The sequence below is a fragment of the Solanum stenotomum genome, chromosome 3, assembly GCF_019186545.1.
Source record: "Solanum stenotomum isolate F172 chromosome 3, ASM1918654v1, whole genome shotgun sequence".
Taxonomy (NCBI): domain Eukaryota; kingdom Viridiplantae; phylum Streptophyta; class Magnoliopsida; order Solanales; family Solanaceae; genus Solanum; species Solanum stenotomum.
In genome coordinates, this window is record NC_064284.1 from 11650096 (window position 1) to 11672390 (window position 22295).

General features: G+C 34.3%; 4 protein-coding genes across 8 annotated transcripts; 2 read left to right on the forward strand and 2 right to left on the reverse strand.

The window, feature by feature from the left end:
• Positions 1-809: 809 nt before the first annotated feature.
• Positions 810-4423, reverse strand: LOC125859869 (SWI/SNF complex component SNF12 homolog). 5 transcript variants are annotated; one of them, XM_049539716.1, is made up of 3 exons: positions 4262-4423; positions 2636-4166; positions 810-1097 (listed from the first exon to the last, which is right to left on the reverse strand). In XM_049539716.1, exons 2-3 carry the CDS (start codon positions 4141-4143, stop codon positions 1025-1027), a joined length of 1581 nt encoding a protein of 526 aa, XP_049395673.1. In that variant the 5' UTR covers positions 4144-4166; positions 4262-4423; the 3' UTR covers positions 810-1024. The 5 variants fall into 5 exon arrangements, with proteins under 5 accessions (XP_049395673.1, XP_049395672.1, XP_049395670.1 ...); XM_049539715.1 differs by having other exon boundaries at positions 2636-4188; XM_049539713.1 differs by having other exon boundaries at positions 4245-4423.
• Positions 4424-6785: 2362 nt separating this feature from the next.
• Positions 6786-9242, reverse strand: LOC125860423 (60S ribosomal protein L17-2-like). The gene is made up of 7 exons (XM_049540380.1): positions 9140-9242; positions 9018-9054; positions 8837-8877; positions 7530-7760; positions 7325-7427; positions 7178-7245; positions 6786-7003 (listed from the first exon to the last, which is right to left on the reverse strand). The coding sequence occupies exons 1-7, from the start codon at positions 9140-9142 to the stop codon at positions 6965-6967; spliced, it is 522 nt and encodes a 173-aa protein (XP_049396337.1). The 5' UTR covers positions 9143-9242; the 3' UTR covers positions 6786-6964.
• A 5379-nt stretch (positions 9243-14621) lies between these two features.
• Positions 14622-16603, forward strand: LOC125860774 (putative pentatricopeptide repeat-containing protein At5g59200, chloroplastic). The gene has a single exon (XM_049540791.1). The coding sequence runs from the start codon at positions 14696-14698 to the stop codon at positions 16586-16588; it is 1893 nt and encodes a 630-aa protein (XP_049396748.1). The 5' UTR covers positions 14622-14695; the 3' UTR covers positions 16589-16603.
• A 1681-nt stretch (positions 16604-18284) lies between these two features.
• On the forward strand, positions 18285-22076 carry LOC125860458 (adenylate kinase 4). Its single transcript, XM_049540417.1, has 6 exons — positions 18285-18497; positions 20345-20490; positions 20629-20748; positions 20863-21030; positions 21357-21446; positions 21763-22076. The coding sequence occupies exons 1-6, from the start codon at positions 18386-18388 to the stop codon at positions 21859-21861; spliced, it is 735 nt and encodes a 244-aa protein (XP_049396374.1). The 5' UTR covers positions 18285-18385; the 3' UTR covers positions 21862-22076.
• The last annotated feature ends 219 nt before the right edge of the window (positions 22077-22295 follow it).

Here is a 22295-nt window from a genome sequence, read left to right on the forward strand (position 1 = left end):
CACCAAAACTAAGTTGTTTTAGTTCAAATTGTATTTATATGAAGAAATTCACTAACATATGTATAGAAGCTTCAGAATTCAACATTAACATTTGATATTCCTATTCATAAAGTTCAAATTATGACTTCGCTCTAGTATTAAGATTCAATCACATTCATACTAACATACATCTCAATGGAATAAGTATGATATCTATAGATTATTGAAGTTGCACATGGTAAATCTCATTCTAGTGTAATAGCCTACAAATAATACAAAAGAGGTAAATCGCACTAGACAAGTCTTGTGTGATTATTTCAACCGAAAAAGCATGCAATGGGTTTCGAATCTAAAACCCCCAAGATCCCTATTCAACTAACTCAATCACCCTTGTGGGACGTAGATACCCTATAAAAATAAATTTTATTTTTACTAGAACATGATCCATTGGATTATAACACCGGTAGTCAAACATCTTTATGAAATGTGTAATGCGCATAGACGTTTGAGGCTCTAATTAAATACAGTACCAATTGTCTGTCCATACATTGAAAGGAGACTATACTTTGGCTCTGTAAAAATTTCTGGTAACAAAAGAAAAGCTTTTATGTGCCTACAGAGCTTGTCTTGGTAGTGAGCTGTTGTTATGAGCAATTTCCTATTCCAGCATACATCTAATGAATCAACATAAAGTCAACAATGGCTAGCTAGAAAATGCTGTGTAGCTGTGAATTCTACTCCAGCCATTAACAACCACAGCATTTGTCCATTTCCAACATAATTACAATGACACTGGATAGTAACCATAATAGGAATTTTACCAGTTTTGAAAAAGAAAAAGTAACCATTTGCATCGCAAAAGTTAATTCCTCTTTATCCTTTTCTTAGGGTGCAATTGACAAATCCCAAACATTCAAGCCCTGCTGAAATACAATACAATAAGCTCTTTCACTATCAGCAGAAGTAGATTATTAGAATGCTTCTACATAAGATACCCTAGTTTATGTCGGACATCCTTCGTCTAAAAAATGTGGCCCAACAAGTCCTATTTTCTTGCAGAATGGTCAGCACCAGAAGCATGATTGCGGTTCAAGTAGCGGACGACGGCGTCTTCAGTCCTATAAGGTTTACAGAAAGTAGATTAGATGATCTGAAAAGCTTATGAGGTACAAATAAATATAGATTATCTTAGACAGATCAAACAAGACACTTTCAAAGTTCAAACAAAAACATAAATTATAATGATTGTGAATAGATGGAGATCATGTTTTTAGCCGGCTGCATTCTGATTAAAAAATCTTCATCTGTTAGATCAGAGATGTTCCCAGCATTGAGATAATATGGTAACATTATATTTTTTTGAGAAAAGACATAATGTGACACCTGAAGTTGTCTCGAATTTTCAAAAAGGAACCTTAACCATGCCGGCATCCTATTACCCCCACAAAAGTATTCAAGACCTTTGAAAATAGAACATTTTGACTCGGTTACTCCCTATGTTTGTTTTCACGCAGACGAAGAGCGTGAATGAGAAACTTCGCTTCCAAAAACAAATTAAAAAGTGCCACATGTCAGTTCTTTCTCTATTATTTAATTACTTCCTCTTTTGATCCTAATTCAAAAATGCGCTAATCCACTGCGCTATGATGTCTTAAAAAAAAAAACCCTCTCTTAAACGAAATCACCCCAAAAAGGTAAGAACTTTCTAACTTCTTGTTAACTTTCAGTAGCTCAAGGAATACGCCCCACATCCTAACGTACCTAATATTGAAAGCCCATTTAAAATGGACGGGATAACCATAATCGGGGTCCGGCGACGGAGCTCCGGCGAAATTTTCAAGCAACGAGCAATGCCAAAATGAGCACCAGAATGAACTTAACACAACACAACAAAAAGCCCCAATTGGTAAGCTTCCTAACAATTTGAATTTGCAAATTAGGGAAGTCTCAGGTGAAGGAATTGAAGTTCAATTTGCAAGCTCAAAGTTTTGGGTCGGGTTAACCCCGCGTTTTGTTAATAGTTAAATTAAATTAATTAATTAAAAGGAGGTGTGCATCACACACATTCAAATTCTAGGATTGATGAGAAAACGGGTCAAAATGGTCTATTTACAAAGGTATTTATTACTTTTGTGGGGGTNAAGCAACTAGCAATGCCAAAATGAGCACCAGAATGAACTTAACACAACACAACAAAAAGCCCCAATTGGTAAGCTACCTAACAATTTGAATTTGCAAATTAGGGAAGAGTCTCAGGTGAAGGAATTGAAGTTCAATTTGCAAGCTCAACGTTTTGGGTCGGGTTAACCCCGCGTTTTGTTAATAGTTAAATTAAATTAATTAATTAAAAGGAGGTGTGCATCACACACATTCAAATTCTAGGATTGATGAGAAAACGGGTCAAAATGGTCTATTTACAAAGGTATTTATTACTTTTGTGGGGGTAATAGGACGCCCGCATAGTTAAGGTATTTTTTTAAAAATTCGAGACAACTTCAGGTGTTACTTTATGTCTTTTCTCTATTTATTTTTTTCCTTCTGGCAGATATAGTGACCATAATATTGAACAAAAAGAATATCATTATACAGCATTGTGAACACAGGGAAGTTAAAGGCCAACTAATAAATAATTAGGATACTTAGGAAAGAAGCTTACCAAGTCTGATTGTAGAATTCAGAACGTCTCTCCATTTCTGAATCACGGGTCGAATCATCAGAAACAAGCTTAAGATCCCTAGCTTGAGATGCAACTAATGCATTAACAAAATCGGTAGGTGACTGACTAAATCCCAGGAAGAAAGCTCGCCTTCTCTGATGTTCATGGATTTTCTTTATAGCGGTGGAAATAGTTTCATCATATGCATCAATATCCTTGTTCTTCTCTAAATCAGATAAGAATGTGGACAATTCCTTCTGCAATGTGAAGGGAACATCAACCAGTACATCATAACAAGTGTTCCCAGCTGGGTTACTTCCAGAAAGCTTAATCCTGTGCTCCAGGTGAATAGGTTGAGGGGCAGTCAGATGCGGATTAATCTTTTGGGGAACCAGGGAAAATTTCAACTTTTCATCTCCAAAAATCTTCCTTAGAGAAGGATCACAAGTGAATGAGGAGGTGTCATGGGATATCTGTAGCTTCTTAGTTTTTATGTAGTACCACAGAGCAGCTAAAACTCTAGCTCGTGTCTCAACCTCAATACCAAGAACTTCCTGCAAAGCTGGCGATAGTTTAAATTTCTCAGGCATATAATTCATCTCCAGTCTGATGATTGCAGTAAGCTCCTTATCCCCTTTTCTCTTAATCTCAAAACCCTCATGAAGGGCTGGTGATCGAGAACTATCCCATAAAATTACATGGTTATCAGGATATAGACTCTGATCCAAGTAAACAGTAACTTTCTTGAAGAAAGATGAAAACTTGGGGCAAGCTACACCAAATTTCTGCTCCTTTTCAGATGCTAGAGGACCCGGCCCACCTCCCAAGATCCTTCCAATAATCTTAAGAGACCATGAAGCTGGCTCAGCAGAATCGCTGTCCGGATTAGCTGGTGTCTGATTAGCGAAAGTATTGAATACATAAATTCTGAGAGTTTTCTGGAAACGCGGAGGACTCTTAAGGGATTCCAACATGTCAATCTTCTTTCTAGAAAGAAGAGCATCTACACGACCCTCAATTTCAAGCAACTGAGAGTAAAGTGCTGACTCGGGCAAACTCGCAGCCACCTTATCGGGTATAAACCTGTCAGAAACTTTTCGCTTTTTCCTACGCACAGCAGGGGTTAATTCCATTGTCTTTAAAGGAGAAGCAGTTGCTTGACCATGGTTAGATGAACCACCAGTCCGAGAAGGTGGTCTATGGAGCACCTTTCTAGCACCCCCAGAAGCTGTATTGGGTGTAGAAGCAGCAGGGGATGAGACACCAGCATTGGTATTAACCCCTGAAGTGATGAAATGGCTAAAGGCCTGAGCTTGACCTTGAAATGGGGCATGAGATCGTGATTCAGATAACTGAAAATGGCCAGGGAAATGTGGACCACGTTGTGCTGGTGACTGGGACAAGTGACGAGCAGCTGGTTGATTATGGTTTATCGGCATAGATTGAGGAATTTGCATTGGAACTGAGGTTCCTAAACTAACATTCTTGACTGGATTATTGTTATTCATAGCGAATTTTTACTTAACAAAAGCTGCAAATCAAAATGCGAGATCCTAGCAAAATTAGGGTTCCTTTTCAAGTATTACACAAAAAGGAGGAAGAGAAGAACCTGAAATAGAACTCTACCGGAAAAATAAGAGACCGGGAGGAGTTCGCCGGAGAAAGAGACGGATGCAGCAAGTTCGCGGCGGAGGGAAAGCGGTAACCGGTGGTCGTTCAATGAACTTGGCCCAAGTACTGCAAGAGCAGCTAAATAAACTCGCTTTTTCACCCACAACACGGCCCAAAGTTTGTATAATTACATTTCGTAGTTATTGACATATATAATTTCCATTTTATTACAGACTCATACCGTCATACTCCTTTCATTTCGTATTAATTGAATAGTTGAGATATTTTTCATTCTTCAAATTAACTTAATTATTCAATTTTCAAGACTATTTTTAAAATGTTCTTCCAATTTTACCCTTCATTAGTTAGTACTGAAATTAGTTATTAACTAATATTTAGTTATTTTAATCATAAAATTGATAATAATTAATAAGGGTAAAAATATAAAGTAATGTCTAATGAACAACTTTCACATATAGCAAACACAAAATTCATATTTGTATGTTATAGTAAAGTTTGCATAATTGCGCTCCATAGCAAACATATATATGTATAATTCGCTATACATATAAAAAAAAAACAGTTGTATAATTTGATATACATATACAAAGAAGACAATTGTATAATTCACTATACATATATAAAAGAAAGCAGTTGTATACAAAAAATCAATTGTATAATTTGTGTATGTATAAAACGAGAAAGAGAGAAAGGCAAAAGAAAATTGGGCAGGGAAATACAAATATTATATAATTATAAGTGTATAGGACAAAGATATATATATTTACATGTGTATATACAATTTTCTCTCGCTTTATACAAACAGAAGTGCAATTTATACATTTCGCTAACATATAAACATCACACTTAATACACTTTACAAACATCCCCCACCCCACCCCACCTCCCAAATGAAAATATCGCACATACAACCGATATGCATATGTAATAAATTTGAATTCTTAAATGTATGATGCATCATGTATGTACGAGAAATGAACTTCTGATATATTACTGGAGTACACATTTTTTTTTGTTTTAAATTGTATTTCAATGAATACATCATTGTTGATTGTTCATATACGGATATGATTGAACTCATATGAATGCTTTTGAGTATATACAATCACGATAGATACATGAATAAGTTGATTGTTGCTCCAGTTATGTAGGATAATTTTGATTTATCATTTTAAATTTGCGCTTTTCTTTGAATAAATCACTTCAAAATCTGCATCAATATTCCTCTAATTCGAGATATGAATTCTTCATGATATATCCTCGTTCAAAACGACACCCTTCAAGACCATTAAAAAAATTTAAAATCCACAACTTGAATTTAAACTCCAAAGCTCTCCCATAAATATTAATAAAGTTTCTTCTGGAAGTCTCGCGAAAAAAAGAAAGAGAAGACGAGACCATTAAAAAGAAAAAATAGTCATCAAGGGTTTGAGATGTGAGAAAAATTTGTGAATTTCTTCAAATTCAGATTTTTTGAATTTCTTCAGATCAAATCTTGAGAATTTCTTCGTTTTCAAATGAGATGAGAGCAAAGAAAGAAAGAAATGCAAGAGGTATTTACTACAAAATATAAACCGTGAATACGAATTGTAATTTTTTTTGAAGTGTATTTATATATAATAAATATATTGTATAAGTTAGTTACTCCATCTAATTTTTTATATAAAAAACAAATAAGAGTATTTCTTTTTACGCATCCATTAAGGTCTTGGAGAAAAAGTAATTCTAGCTTATTTATGCAAATATTCCTTTATACACCAACATTTAGATCTTATTCTTATTTATAAAAAAAAAAAAAACTGTATAAATATAACGTCATATTTAAATTAAATATTTGACAACTTATATGTTTTAGATCAAATTCTAACGTTTTCTATTCATAAATAAATTGCAAAATAAATTTTAAAAAGAACCATATACTAAACTTATGAACCAAAAAGGAACTTGTTAAGAAAATCATAAATAGAAATGGATCCAAAAAATTTAACTAGATGGTTCAATCTTAAGGTTTTTAGTTTTTAGTTCTTAGTTCTTACCCTCCTGAAACTATGAGTTCATAATATATTACTAGTAACTTTTCACATTTTTCTAAGATTTGTATCGAAAACGTTGGATGCAGCCTAATATTTACATTATTCATCCGTCACAGCACATAAAATGCAGTTTTCTTTGACAAACAGCATTTTGTAAAATTAAATATATATGACATCAGATGGGAGGTAATACATTTAAAAATTGTAGCCAAATAATAATATTCTTTTACTACGCAAAGGCATTTACTTAAACTCAGTACGTAAATAACTTTTTCTTCAGACCCCGACCATGGACCTTGCAGATAAAATGATCCATGCATATAATAATACAACAAGAAAATACGAATATTAGATCTTTCTCTTCGAACAAGATCAAACCTTGACTTGCTATATCTCCAACCCCCCACTCCGTGACAAAAATCGCATCAACCAACACACAATATGCATAGAAAATGAAAGATTTTGTGATCTGATGAAAAATTTCCAAGTCTAAGCCACCAAAATAAGGTAAACATTCAACTCAACAATAGAAATAGTAAAGAGTATGCAGAACAATGCGACAAATTAAAGGAGAAAAATGGTTCAAGCTGCCAAAATTGTTTCATAACAGAGACCAAGGACATTAAACTTAAAACAGCTTTGGCATTGCAGAAGATTTCAATGCTCACGCCTTTGCCTTCCTAGGAGCCAACTGACTCTCCGGCTGCATCACAAACAAAATGGTTAGGCACATTTCAGAAAGATATGATTGGAGAAGACAAACTACTGGTATATTAACTGATATGAGAGATGACAAAAGGCAAGCTATATGCAAGTGCCATATTACACTGCAAATGCAAGTCATAATAAAATAAACAGTGACAAGAAGTAGTTTTACCTCTTTCTTGACAGACTCTTCCTTCTCAGATAAAATCAACTCAATATGGCAGGGGTGAGACATATAGGCTGCAAAAGGGTCAAGAGGTTAGGATTGAGGTATCAATGACAAGATACAACAAGATGCAGTGAGAAAATAAGCACTTACGGTTAATTCTTCCGTGTGCACGGTAGGTACGACGCCTCTGTTTTTGAGCTTCATTCACTTGGATGTGAGAAATATAAAGTGAATCCACATCCAAACCTTTCACCTAAATAGATTCAAACAACAAAATCAGCTCAAGGGAACATAGAGCAGTCTAGAAACCTGTGCATAGTCTTTCTAGGAAAAAAATAACATAATCTGGTAGTACCTCAGCGTTGCTCTCAGCATTTTTGAGCAAATCTAGAATAAACCCTGCTGATTTGACAGGCCAACGTCCTTGACCATTTGAATGGCGATTCTTTGCCTGAGCAGTGCGACCAACCCCACGACAAAAGCGAGTGAAGGGAATGGCTTGTTTGTGGGCAAGAACATCCTCTAGATATCTCTTGGCCTTGTCCAATGGCATCTTCCTAAGAGCATGGGCAGTCTCTCGTGTATTCTGTGAGTAGATAATGCATAAATATTTAGTAAGAATAGGTAAGGACGGAAAAACCATGAGAAATCCCAGCACTGTTAAATCTAACTCAGGGTGAAAAAAAGGTTGTTTGTAAACAGTATTACACCAATTCATTTTTGAAAAAGTTGTTCTACACAGGAACGCGTTTGAATCATTGTCAGATCTTGACATGGGGTTTAGCACCAAATATTTCAGTAATTTTATTGTGATAAAATGTCACTATAATTACAATTGTATATTACCAGTCAGTCTTATTTACAAAGAAACACATTTAAAGTAACAATGACAAAAAGGATAGGAAGGAAACTTATGTTAAATACATCAGAAGAACCAAACTAGTAAAATGTCAATCAGAAAGAAAGATTCAGAAACACATAGATGAAGCAAAAACAGACTGTAGATAAGATTAAAAGTTCTAGCTAATAATATATGATCAAACCCAAAGGGTACGTGCTACCTCTCGTAGAAGGGGTACCGGGTTAACTGTAACCACCAAGACTTGAACAAATGAGAATGACACACCTAGTGTTTTGAGTCAGTAACATGAGACATAATATTCTTATCCTAATTCATTGACCACAAAACCACAACCTCGGGCAAGCTTTGTTTCTAAGTTCAAACAAATAAGAACCCCTCCAAATTCGATAATATAGTATCACACTTGTTTGGCCCTCACTAGTTAGAGTAAATTAAGATTAGTGCAGTTTAACATCAACAGCAGACTGTAGGCTTGCTTCTACTATGAAGGAGAAGTATTCTAGTTAACCTTTGAGTCACTATTTACAATCAAGCTGAGACAAATTTCAAACTTGTAAGTACTTTATTCCTAACATCAGTGATCACCCAACACTCATTTTGACATACACAAGGGTAAAAATGAAACTCACACACACTAGCAACAGCACATAACTTATCACATCGAATAACAAGAAAACAACAGAAACATTACCAAAAATAATATATGATTATGCACAAGTCAAGGATAATTAATGTTAATGATTATAAACTAATTTTGAGAAGGCACTAATTCATTCATAATGAAAAGAGAAATTACGCACCTTGAAATGAACTCGGAGACTTGAACCCCTGGATTTGCAAGCTATAGCAAAAACACGAAATAAACTCAAAATATATACTAAAACCAAACAAAATTTATAACGCAACGTTCGATAACTCGGATCTACACATATGAATAGATCATAGCTCAAAATTTATATGCAAAGCAAATTAAATACTCACATTTGGTGGGGTTATCGGGTTCCCTTGAATACTTCACCTACATTAACCAAAAGATTCACACGTAAGTAAAAACTTATAACATTGTTCGCCATAATGATTCGACGACGAATTTGTCGGCTTACCATGGCTTCCGGCGATAGCTGTTGCTGTTGCTGCTGCTGCTTCCTTCTTCGTTAACCCAACAAGAAAGGAGAAGAAAATAGGGTTTACGACTTATATTGGGAGATGATACATTATAGGGTTTTTACATGTCAATTGGGCTAGGATAGTGGGCCTTGTTGAATTATGGGCCTCCCAGTTATATGTAGTTCACTTGGTCCAATTTCTAAATCATGGTTAAAGTTAATTCTAAATCATGATTAAAGTTAATTGATTTTCAATTTTATACTTTATCCTTATGAGAAACATATTTTTCTTATTCTCTGCTATATTAGTTCTTTGTTTTTGTTTTTATAATTGACACTTTTTTTTGTTTACTGGATAAAGTTTATTTACATTTCAAATTTTGAATTAAAAATATTTTTATTCTTTTTCATATGTCAATTGTTTTTTAAATGCCTATTTTACTTTGATGTTATTAACCTTTATTTTATTTTTAGCTTTTTTAAAATTACGATCTCTTAAAAAATTATGTTACGAAAAATTATGATATTTTTATAAGTTTGATAATAAAAAATGTATATTATTTAGAGGTGTCTTTAAAACTAATTAGTTAAGCACAAAATGTTCTTTTATCAAAAATAAGTTTGATAATGATTTTTAAAAAATTGATCAAACAAGCTATAAAGTATCCCAATGTGCCGACTAATTACGATTAGTGAATCATTGTAGGTGTTTGGTATGCCAATTGGGCTAGGTTGGTCGGTCATTTAGAATAAGGGAAAATACACAAATTAGACTCATTGGGTAAAGTATTTACTCAAGTTAGATCCAATCCAAACTATGTATCCTGATTGTACTCAAGACTCAAGCTATTTACGCAAATTTCCCTTTGTTCTATTCACTAAACAATGTTTTTTCAACCTTGATACCACGGAGTATATATATACTCTGATGGTATTTATATCACTGGTATAAAACAATAATTGAATAGTCTTTTACTGAAACAATGCCTCTTCCCCCTTGATGTCATTAGAGTATGTGTATACTCTAATGGTATCAAGGAGTAACTGAGTGTTGTTTTCACTAAAGCACTACATCTTTTTGATGCCATCAAAGTATATATACTTTTGGAGAAGGGCCTAAAATGCCCCTCAAGTATTTGAATTGGTACAAAATTACCCTTCATCCACCTATCGGCCCTAAAATACCCCTGACGTTCACCTTCGGCTTAAAAATACCCTTATGTCTAACGGATCACACTCATTAGGTGGATGGAGGGTAATATTGTACTGAATCTCGTAGTTTAAGGGCATTTTAGGCCCTTTTCCGTTAAAATAATTTGAAATTACTTAATATATAAGCTCACATAATTTACTTGATTTTGAATTTCATAGTAAATTTAAAATAATATAAAGGTTAGACATCTACTCCCTAAACTACTCCATTCCGACCCTTCACTTCCTATCTCTTCCATTATTTTTTTCTAGTTGGATCTTGTCCACATTTTTTATTTATTTATGACAAACAAGAGAGAAAAAAAGGAGGAAAATAATGATGCATTCATATAGACATAATTAGTTCAATAAAAGGTGACTTAATCAAGCAAATATGTATAAATATTACATTTTTTTGTGTGTACCCAAAATGAAAAATAAAAGAATAAAAATAATCATTTATTTTATCCCCGTCCTCATTCCATCATGACAATAATACTAATTAAAAGAATTTAAATACGTGAGTTCATTTCAAGTTTTAGTTTCGGATATCTTAATTAAGAATAAGAGATTAAAATAAGGAATAAAAGAGAAAATGAACAAGACATTGGGATAATTGAGAGAAAAATTTATATTTATGAAAATAATAATATTTTTAGATGGACAATCAGTCGAGATAAGTATGCATTTTAGTTGAGTCCCCATTTATGAGTTGGGTTACGTTGTAATAAATTGAGGTTGATTTAAAATTGGCCAATAGGAAGATATCATGAAATTATTTTTTCAATATTATTTTCAAGTGTATCGGGTCAAAATATGAATCATAAGTGGTTTTATAAAAAAATAGAATTTTTAAAAATACCATTGTTATTATTTATTTGAGAAGGGTTTCAATTTGGACCAATCACATTAAGCAATATAATAAATAAATATTGGGAAAAGGGACAAATATATCCTCGAACTATCATAAATAGTATGCAGATACCCTCCGTCATACTTTTGGGACATTGGTGCCCCTGCAGTCAAAAAACTAGAGCATATATGCCCTTTACTCCAACGGAAGACTAAATAGGGACACGTGGCGCAATCTTATAAATGTCGGATCGGTGGATAAGATTATGACACGTGTATGTCCGTTAGTATAAAGGGTATATATGCTCTAGTTTTTGGACGGCAGGGGCATCAATGTCCCAAAAGTATGACGGAGGGTATTTGCATACCATTTACGATAGTTCGGGGTTATATTTGTCCTTTTTCCCATAAATATTTAATAATTTTACTTCAAGGGAGCTATTAAAAATAAGGACAAATATGAGTCAAAGAATTGACATCGAGGGTATTTTTGAGCCGAAAGGTTGACGTCGAGGGTATTTTAGAGCCGATAGGTGGATGAAGGGTAGTTTTGTACCAATTCAAATACTTGAGGGGCATTTTAGACCCTTCTCTATATATACTTTGATGGTATCAAGTAGAAAATTAGTAGTTAAAAACAAGGGGTATGAAGGTAGAGGGATGACCACTTGTAAATAGTTTCTCTTTTTGCGGCACAAACATTTTTTTAGAATAATGGGTCTCCCGATTATTTGTTTTGGGTTTCATTTTTAATGTTATAACCAAACAAAATACAATTGGTATAAATCACAAATTTTAGCATCACAATTCGAACAAGTGTGTGTTTATATTGTATTGATTGAAATTTTATAATTTATTCATACGATTAAATAGTAATAAAACAACATGAAGTAAGGCTTAATTATACTCGATGTGCTAGTCTTATTTGGCTTATCATGTTGTGATGTTAGTGTTGATACTCATCCTTTGAAATTAGTCTTAGTGGTAAACGATTTTCAAAAGTGTTCCTGATTGATCTTTGAGGCATTTCAGTTAATGGTGATACTGATTTTGAAATTAACTTAGAGTCAGGCGCTCAATCTATTTCTTTTCCTCCATTTGGAATGACTCAGAAACTGAAGGAACAATTGCATTATCAATTGGTAAAGATTTTATTAGGTCAAGTGTTTTGTCTTAAGGTGCTCTCATCCTCCTCGGGTAGAGGAAGGATAGCACCATGAAATTGTGTATCGACTACAAACAATTGAGCAAGATGATCATTAAGAATAAATATCCAATTTTGAGTATTAACGACTTGTTTGATTAGCTTTGAGAGTCTCATTATTTTTTAAGATCAATCCATTTTGCGTATTGACGACTTGTTTATCAGCTATGAGAGTCTTAGTATTTTCTAAGGTCCATTTGAAATTTGGTTATCATCAATTGATTGAGGAAATTAGATAAAATGTCCATTAGGTTAAATTTCTTACACAAGATTAATTCACTTAAAAAAAAGTCTTCTTCTTCTTATTCTTGCGGACTATATATCGAAAAACTGATAACATCGAGAGAATTTCAAATCTAAAATTTATGAATGTTTAGAGGAGATTTTGTGTTGGTAGGATTGAATAGTCAATGTATATTTCATGTATCGTTAAAATTATATTAAGCTTTTTAAGTTTATCATAATGTATAGTACTTAGTGTATACTTTCTATGATTTTTGACTATTTTTATATAAATAAAACATGTTTATATTTGTTGTAAATTAATTACTCTATTGTATATATTTGAAACTATTCCTTGAGAATTTAAGCTGATGATGCCACTAAGACAACCTTCAAGATGCATTATGACCACCGTGAGTTTTTGCTTATGTCTTCTAGGTTAACCCCAAAAAAATATTATATTTTTTGGCAGTAAATATAAAATAAAATTATTTTTATTACAATGCAAGATTTAAGCTAAGAAAAATAGTAGTAGTATCATTTTAAAAGTAAATAATTAATGTACAGAAATAATTCACAAGCCTATTTTGTTTTTATTAATTTCTTGTTTTTAAAAAAAATTTCAAACCAAATTTTACAAAATTCAAATATCATTTTTATAAGGCAAAATGGTCTGGTAGACCCTTATACTTATATCAGTTTATATTGTGAACCCTTCTACTTATTCATTTGTCAACTAAACCTCTATACTCAGTAAAACATAATATATGAAACCCTCTGACCATTGACCAGCCTTATGTGACATTAATATGATTGAGTTGGCACAAAAACGTGGCTACACACATTAAAAGGGCAAGTGAAGATCATACTTACATCAAAAAAATATTAAAATTATAAAATAATTGATTTTGTAAAAGAAGAATTAAAAAAAAAATAATACTTTACTTCTTCTCCCCCCACCACACTTCTTTTCTAGCAATCATCCTCTTTTCCCATCAACCGCACACCCCATCCACGTTCCAACCTCCATTTTCCTTCTTCATACTTAATGTCATTGTTTTCAGTAGATTCATTCCCCCCCTTTTTTTTATTTCAATAAAAAATTTAATTTTTTTTCGCTACAAATACCTAATAAGTTACTTCTTTGCTTCTCTCTAAATTTTCTCTTTGACATAAGAGGTTTACATGGAAAGAAAAGGAAAGGAAAGGAAACAAAGAAAGATGACAACGTAGATCTTATATTTTTGCGACAAACTAGAATTTCAACTACCCATTTTTGATTTCTTCTCATCCCCGCTCTCTTTCCCACAAATCGACATCGAATTTTACATTCTAATCGATCTTCAATTTGTCCAATTTATCTCCTCTATCTATTGCTAGTGATTTCAGTGACTATTACAACTAGTTTCTAGGGGTTTTTGGGCATTATTTTGTTGTTAGTTGTTATTTTTGAGATTCAAGATTTTATTTTTAAGACTTCCATTCTCAATGTCCCTTTTCGTAGGTTGTTGTTTTAGTGGAGGTTGGAGGAAGAAAGAAAAATAGTGATGGTGTGCGGCGGAGATGAAGATGGGTGAGGGAGGAAGTATATGTGATTTTGCCGGCAAAAATGACAGCGATGGCTTTCTCCGGTGGATTTTGGTCGTGAAACAGTGATAATAGGGAGAATTGAATGTATGAAATTTCACTTTAAAAAATGCTAAAATAAATTAAAATGTTATTAATTTACATTTTATTAAATAATTTTAAAAAATAGTTATAAAATAATTATGATATGACATTGATATATATGATGTGGATATGACATATCAATTATATAAAGGAGCGTGAGCTACACACATGATTGGAGGAGCTTAAAAGTTTCATTTTAGTTGAGTTTAAGGATCCAAATGACAGATTGATAAATAGAAGAATTCAAAATACAAACTCGTACAAGTACAAAGATTCACAGCCCATTTTGACTTTTTATAGTGAACATTAACCATGTTTCTCGTGAACACATATGTTGATTTTTTGCAGCAAGGAGTTGACAGAAGTTCGTTTTCCCTCAAACACCAGCCTTGTTTCGGATAATTAGTTCCTTCATGATAGTCGCCGCCGTCGCCGCGGCGTCACCACCTATTTCCCCGCCATATTTGAACTCAAATCCCGGCAGTTTCCGAGATCGAAAGCAACTTCTCTTCAAGTTACAGAAATGCAAAAGCATTCAACACGCCTCTCCAATTCATGCCCACATAATAAAAAACGGTAACCCCAATGACCCCTTTATTCTATTCGAGCTTCTTCGCATTTGTTCTAGATGCTGCTCCATTGAATATGCTTCCACGATTTTCCGGCAAACCCCCGACCCAAATGTATTTCTCTATACTGCTTTTATTGAAGTGCTCGTGTCTTCAGGGGCTTACTCTGATGGAATTAAAACTTATTTTCAAATGATTAAGGATTTCATTTTACCTGATCATTATATAATACCTTTGGTTCTTAAGGCATGTGGGTCTACGTTAGATTTAAAGAGCGGTGAGCAAATCCATTGCCAGGTTATGAAATTCGGAATGAGTTCAGACAGGTTCGTGAGGGTAAAGCTAATGGAACTTTATGGAAAATGCGGAGAGTTTAATGATGCAAAGAAGGTGCTTGATGAAATGCCTCAAAGAGATGTTGTTGCCTCCACGGTTATGATATCGTGTTATCTTGATCATGGACTAGTGAGTAAGGCAATTGATGAATTTCGGCTGGTTTCTACCAAGGATAATGTCTGCTGGACAGCTATGATTGATGGGTTGGTTAGAAATGGTGAAATGAATTATGCATTGGAGTTGTTCAGGGAAATGCAGATGGCGGGTGTAAAGCCTAATGAGGTTACGATTGTTTGCCTTCTATCTGCTTGTGCGCAGTTGGGAGCATTAGAGCTTGGTAAATGGGTTCATTCGTATGTGGAGAAGTACAACATTGAAGTTAATCATATAGTTGGTTCAGCTTTGGTGAACATGTATTCAAGGTGTGGAGATATCGATGAGGCAGCTAGTCTTTTTGAAGACTTGAAAGCTAGAGATGTAACCACTTATAATTCTATGATTGTGGGGTATGCATTGAATGGGAAGAGTATCGAAGCTATCAAAATATTCCAGAGAATGAAACATGAAGGAGTTAAACCGACAAGTATTACCTTTTCTGGTGTTCTGAATGCCTGCAGTCATGGCGGGTTAGTGGATATTGGGTTCGACATCTTTGAGAGTATGGAAACTGAATATGGAATAGAACGACGAATTGAACATTACGGATGTATGGTTGATCTTCTTGGTCGTGTAGGACGTCTTCAGGAGGCATATGATTTTATACTAAAAGGCAATATTGCTCCAGACAATATAATTTGGGGATCGTTGTTAAGTGCTTGTAGAATCCATAAAAATTTTGAACTAGGTGAGAGGGTTGGTAAGATTCTACTGGAGTATGGTGCTGCTGATTCTGGAACGTATATTCTTCTGTCTAATGTCTATGCTTCGAGGGGTAAATTTAAGGAAGCAGCACAAGTGAGAGCGAAGTTGAGAGAAGAAGGTGTCCAGAAAGAACCAGGTTGCAGTTCGATAGAAGTGAATAATGAGATCCATGAGTTCCTTTTGGGAGACATCAGACATCCCGAAAGGGAAGCAATATACAGTAAACTGAAGGAGCTGAATGATATGCTGGAATCCGAAGATTATGCTCCAGCAACCGATGTCATCTCACAAGATATTGAAGAACACGAGAAAAGATGGGCGTTGAGCATACATAGCGAAAGACTTGCAATATGCTATGGCTTGATCTCAACCAAACCATGTACCACAATAAGAGTTGTAAAAAATCTTAGAGTTTGCAATGACTGTCATTCAGTTATTAAGCTTATATCTAAGATCACACGGAGAAAAGTTGTTGTAAGAGATCGGAATAGGTTTCACCATTTTGAAAATGGTGTTTGTTCTTGTGGTGACTACTGGTAAACATAACATATTTTTATCAATGAACTTCTATGAAATGGTTTCACGGGATTTAACCAATTATCTTGATTGTGAAATATCATTGTGAAATAGGAATCCGGGTTATCAAAGGATTTCCTGCGATTATTTCTTGTATGGAAGCAGTGGCGGACGGCGGACCCAGGATTTTCGTTCAGGAGGTTCGAAAAATAAAAGTATAAACGTGTATATATAAGCCAACAAAACAAAATTTCAAGAAAGTAGTAGTATATAGTTTTAGTGGCAGGCCCTTGGATTTTTTTGGGTTTAAAATCACACTTTTAGCATGTTTTATAAAATAAAAAACTAAAAAGAACGTGAAAAACGGAACTGAAACCTTAAAAAGGCTTAATTTTCAGGGAACCTGCCGCTGGGATATCTCTTTATCCTTGTCATTGAGGGGGTTCAAAATATATATTTCCACATAAATACAAAAAATTACCTTATATATACAGTGTAATTTTTTGCCGAGGGGGTTCGGGTACCCCCTCGAACCCACGTGGGTCCCCCTTGTATGGAAGGATTCAATCATCCACTTTGGTATCTTATTGAACAAAAATGGTGATATTATTCCTCCATTGATCAAGAATTTCTATTATTGGGAAGTATCATGATCGTTGAATAAGAAAAATAAACAATTTGAAGACCTATTGATTCTAACAACTGATTGCAGAGTTGATCATTCAAACCTTTCTCCCTAAATTTAGTGAATCTGAACCCGAGCCAAGCGACAATGATAGCACTCTTCTATAACTCTCTTATAAAGGCTATATGTTCTTTTTATATATAAGTACAACAATCTTTCTTTCCCTATCCAATGAAGGACCAAATTCCTTTGTAAAAAGAACTTTATTCAAATATAATTTCTCTCCATTTTTCACTTCACACTATTCCTCGACTTCATAACACGACCAACAAGGATCATGAAAAGTCGTAAGTACTATTTCATTTTTAATCATAGATTTCAAGTTCAAATTCTCTTATATATAGAATCACATTTCTTAGAGTTTACCCGCTAATGTGAGACGTTAATGCTAAAATAGTGTCCACTCTTTTTTTTAAAAGAAAGAATCTTAATAAGCATATAATACTCACAAAAGTTAAAGATACGAGACTACCTTTATGCTTCTCTATCTCAACTTTTTCTGCATTTTCTACGCTCCAACGATTAACATCAAATATGACCCCACATATTTTCTCAATTTTGAAATTTCCAATTATTAGACTTGCTAAATTAAGACTACTCGATATATTACAAATAGAGAGAATGATATACTGTGCCAAACAAAACATTGAATTTATCTTTGGGGTTCAAAATATATTTTTATTTTTTATTCAATACATGGCTAGAATTAAAGATTTGATATTGGAGAATTTCAAAATTTACATTTCACATATACAATACTTATAAAGACATATTGTATTATATTACAACATTGTGAAGTAGAGAAAGTATCATACATATTTAGTAGTAAATTTAGATGAAGCACATTAATTTTTAAAAGTTCAATTCCTAAAGATATTCGTTAATTACATTTTTCCTTCCATTTTTAAGGTTCGAATCAGATACTCGTACGGTAATGTATATGTAGCCCTACGTAATTAAAGTTAGAAACAAGGGCATAATGGTCATTATTGAAAAACCTTACTTTGGTTCGCTGCCATTTTCAAGCGTTGGAATCTCCGAAATCCAACACGCAAAAGTCTCATCTCTCTGCAAACTAAGAACACTAAAAAAAAGGCATTGCAGAGAATTCGTCGAGGAGTTCGCCGGAGAAAAAAATGTCGACATCGTCAGTGAACTTAGAAGATGTTCCCTCCGAGAGCCTCATGTCGGAGCTTCTCCGCCGCATGAGGTGTTCCTCCAAGCCGGACAAACGTCTTATTCTCATTGGTAATAATAATAATAATACTCGCAGTTGGTTGCTATCTTTTTTCTTCAAATCTGCTCTCTTTGTTATGATTTGTTTGTGCGTATGTGGTGTGCACTGTCAAAATTCTTTCTTTTGGTTGTTTTTATGGTTTTTGCATCTAAATGGCTATCAGATCCGCATTTTTGCTATTTTGTCGCAGTGGGATTAGCTTACTGCTTTGTTGGGTTTTGCTTTTTTCCCCTAAATTGCCATCAGATCTACAGTTTTTACAGTTTAATGGAGGGGTATGTTGAAATTGGGTAGTTTATTTTGCTGTTGGGTTTTGCTTCTTGGGGTTATGGGAGTGGGGGGAGTTTGTGTGTACTTGGAAACAAGATGAAAGTTCTCGAATTTAGGGGGATTTTGTGGTTTAAAGGATGAGGCAGGATCTTTGCTTAGAGCAGGTTTGCTTTTGTTAATTTTGTTAAGTGAAGAAGTGATCGACGAGTAAAATTGCTCGCCTTTTATGGTTTCAAATCTAAAAAAATAATATGCACATTCAAGCTACGATAGTATTCCTTAAAAGAGTTACGAGCGAACCATGCTTTCAAGTTAAAATAGGGAATATGTCAGAGCATCTGGTTTCTTGACTATTTATAGGTTATTTGGTAACAAGAAAATCCTAGCTTTCAGGATACAAGACAATGAGAGTTCAAATCAAGTATGCATAAATCTGAAGGTGATTTCGTAGTGTCTTGTTTGTTTTTTGCTAATATTGGGAGGAAGTAGCAGTAGTGCAGTACCCTTCTCAAGTAAAGCTCTCTCTCTATATGGTTATATTCCATGATGATTTTCCTTTTGGAAATCTGTTTGTAATTCAAATTACTACCTGCTCAACCCTTGCAATGGTAAACCAAGGTTTCATCCTTTGGTTTGGAGTGCATAAACTTGATTTGCTCTGCAATAATGTATGTACAACAACAACAACAACAACAACATATCTAGTGTAGTCCCACAAATGGGGTATGGGGAGGGTAGGATATACACATATTTTACCCCTACCTTTGTGGGGGTAGTGAGGCTGTTTCTAATAGACCCTCGGCTCAAAAAAAGTTTAATCAAAGCAGGGATGTTTCTAATAATCTAGTGTTTCCGTAAGTTGTAATTATTGCTCAACCAGCCTCAAAAGACATACGAGGAAAAAGGACCTCAAGAAAAAATTAGCTGTTATATTTTTGCATTTCAATGATTAATGACTTTGAACGCTTGTCTTCTATGCCCCTCATCACCAGCATAACAGCAAAAGTAGTTACCTGGTTGGTAGCATATGACCTTCTAGGAGCATTGTTATCAATATTGTATGTAGAAAGGCCATTATCAAAAAAAATATATTGTATGTAGAAAGGCAAAAAACTTTACTATGGATTCCCCATGCTTCGGAAAGGAGACTAGACAATAATTGACCTCCTATCTCATGTTGGGTCTTTTGGTCTTTTTTTCTTCTCTAAGCTTTTTGCATGCTCGTAGGGGGGTGATGTGTAGCTGGTCGAAAGTTTTAGCCAAGGATCTATATTTGGATTTGGGTTTGGAGCTGGGTTTTTCTGAATGAGTTATAACAATTTTCCTTTTTCCAATTGCTTAGTATTTACTTCGTGGCAATAGTGTTTTAACATTATTGTTGTTGTTTATATGGACAAATAATGTCATCCATGTGCTCAATCTGAATTCATTTTGGGTGTTGACATGTCATCATATGGACTTATACATCAAATTATGAATAGTTCTGTCATGCTTTGCCAGATTTTTGTGATAGATAAATCTGTAGATTTTCCTTCTTTCCAACTATTGTAGTGTTAAGATCTCTAAAAACTTTAAAAAAATTCTGCAGGCCCACCTGGATCAGGGAAAGGAACGCAATCTCCTATCATTAAAGATGAATATTGCTTGTGTCATTTAGCCACAGGGGATATGCTGAGAGCTGCTGTTGCTGCCAAAACACCTTTGGGCATTAAGGCGAAGGAGGCCATGGATAAGGTCATATTGAGTGTTCTTTAAATTATTATTATTATATGTTTCTGACTTCTTTCAAGTTCCAACAGGAGAGTATAAGGGAAAGCAACAATTGGTTTTCCTTTTCTCAGTAAAATTGTTTTTGTACTACTATCTTTTCAGGGAGAACTTGTTTCTGATGACTTGGTTGTTGGGATCATAGACGAAGCATTAAAGAAGCCATCATGTCAAAAAGGATTCATTCTTGACGGGTTCCCTAGAACTGTGGTGCAAGCAGAAAAGGTTATTTTCCTGTTAATCCTTACTTATTTATGTTTATGTGGACTTAATGTGCAATTCCTGTCAGCTTTGATTGAATCCTTGCACGATTATCATGTCTCGCTCTACTTATTGCAGCTTGATGTGATGCTTCAAAATCGAGGGACTAAAGTTGATAAGGTTCTTAATTTTGCGATTGATGATGCCATCTTGGAAGAGAGAATTACCGGACGTTGGATCCACCCAGCTAGTGGTCGGTCATACCATACAAAATTTGCACCTCCTAAAGCACCTGGGATAGATGATGTAAGATAATAGAACCAAAGTTTTTAGTTTTATTTGTTGTGATAATACCATCTCTTCCCCTCTAGCTCGTCAAAAATAATAAAGTACTGTAGCTTTTTTTGCTGAAGGTAGTTCATTGTAGTGTGTCTTCATACGCTTAGCAATTGATTATTTTACAATTTTAATATCTTTTTTGTCTGCTGTGCAACTTAAATTCTGTCAGACAAACTTACCTTCATAACTTTCTCTATTAAGGACTGTCAACCAAAAAAAAAAAAGGAACATTCTATATTAAGGATAGTTCTCTGACATCTGAATCTAATTCAATTTTATTTTTCTACGTGAAGGTCACTGGAGAGCCTTTGATACAACGAAAAGATGATACTGCTGCTGTTCTCAAGTCAAGGCTAGAAGCCTTCCACAGGCAAACTGAGCCGGTAAACATCTGTTTATCTCTGACTTATTGAGGGGAAAGGGAAAGAAAAAAAGAACGAAACACCTCTGTGTATCTAGTCGCTTTGGTAGAGAGTTAGGAAAACTAGGAATTGCATTTGGGAATCCGACATAATAATCTATAAGATGTTTCGCAACATTTTGCCAAATATTTTATACACGGTATAGCTTTCATTTGACCTAATAATGTTTGTTTGATTTGGTCCAAAGACGTAAAGCCAATAATCATTGTTGTAGTCTGTTTGGACTCTTCGTTAGTTTCTGTCCTCCATGCTAAAGCTGTATTGGATTAATGTACAGGTCATTGACTACTATGCCAAGAAGGGTAATGTAGTGAATCTCCCTGCTGAGAAACCACCACAGGCGGTCACAGCTGAAGTCAAGAAAGTTCTCTCCTAATGGAAGGATGCTAACTTTTTTTGGTTTAAGGATTGAAAATTGAACTATGAATTTTGGTTAACCAGCTATATTTCTATTTTCCCTTTCATGGCACTAGCTGGTTCAACCCTTTATGAACGTCACAAAGTGTTGGTGAATTTATTTTACTTTTGACATTGCTCTTTAGTGAGCTTTTGCAGAGTGCAATAGGAATTGACACAAAATTATTACTCGTACCAAGTGAGAATGAATTCGAAGGAGTGTAACAGAAGATACACCATTTTGAGTTATGTGGGAGGGTAATAGAAGCGGCTTCTAGGTTCTGGAAATGCTATTTTCATGTCGGAAACATTAGTATTATCTTTCTGCAACAAATTGTTATCAATTGCAGGTTGCTCCACAAGAACATATCTCTTACGTTCTTCTTTTTAGAAGAAAATTGTCTGTTTACATTC

What these genes read in the sequence shown, in the direction of transcription:
- LOC125860458 (XM_049540417.1), top strand. Translation starts at nt 18,386, where the DNA reads ATGTCGACATCGTCAGTGAACTTAGAAGATGTTCCCTCCGAGAGCCTC. An exon ending in CGAAGGAGGCCATGGATAAG is followed by an intron (nt 20,491 to 20,628) that starts GTCATATTGAGT and finishes CTATCTTTTCAG; the next exon opens with GGAGAACTTGTTTCTGATGA. An exon ending in TCCACAGGCAAACTGAGCCG is followed by an intron (nt 21,447 to 21,762) that starts GTAAACATCTGT and finishes ATTAATGTACAG; the next exon opens with GTCATTGACTACTATGCCAA.
- LOC125859869 (XM_049539716.1), bottom strand. Translation starts at nt 4,143, where the DNA reads ATGAATAACAATAATCCAGTCAAGAATGTTAGTTTAGGAACCTCAGTT. An exon ending in GAATTCTACAATCAGACTTG is followed by an intron (nt 1,098 to 2,635) that starts GTAAGCTTCTTT and finishes TAAACCTTATAG; the next exon opens with GACTGAAGACGCCGTCGTCC.
- LOC125860774 (XM_049540791.1), top strand. Translation starts at nt 14,696, where the DNA reads ATGATAGTCGCCGCCGTCGCCGCGGCGTCACCACCTATTTCCCCGCCA.
- LOC125860423 (XM_049540380.1), bottom strand. An exon ending in ATGCTGAGAGCAACGCTGAG is followed by an intron (nt 7,428 to 7,529) that starts GTACTACCAGAT and finishes GAATCTATTTAG; the next exon opens with GTGAAAGGTTTGGATGTGGA. An exon ending in TGCACACGGAAGAATTAACC is followed by an intron (nt 7,246 to 7,324) that starts GTAAGTGCTTAT and finishes ACCCTTTTGCAG; the next exon opens with CCTATATGTCTCACCCCTGC.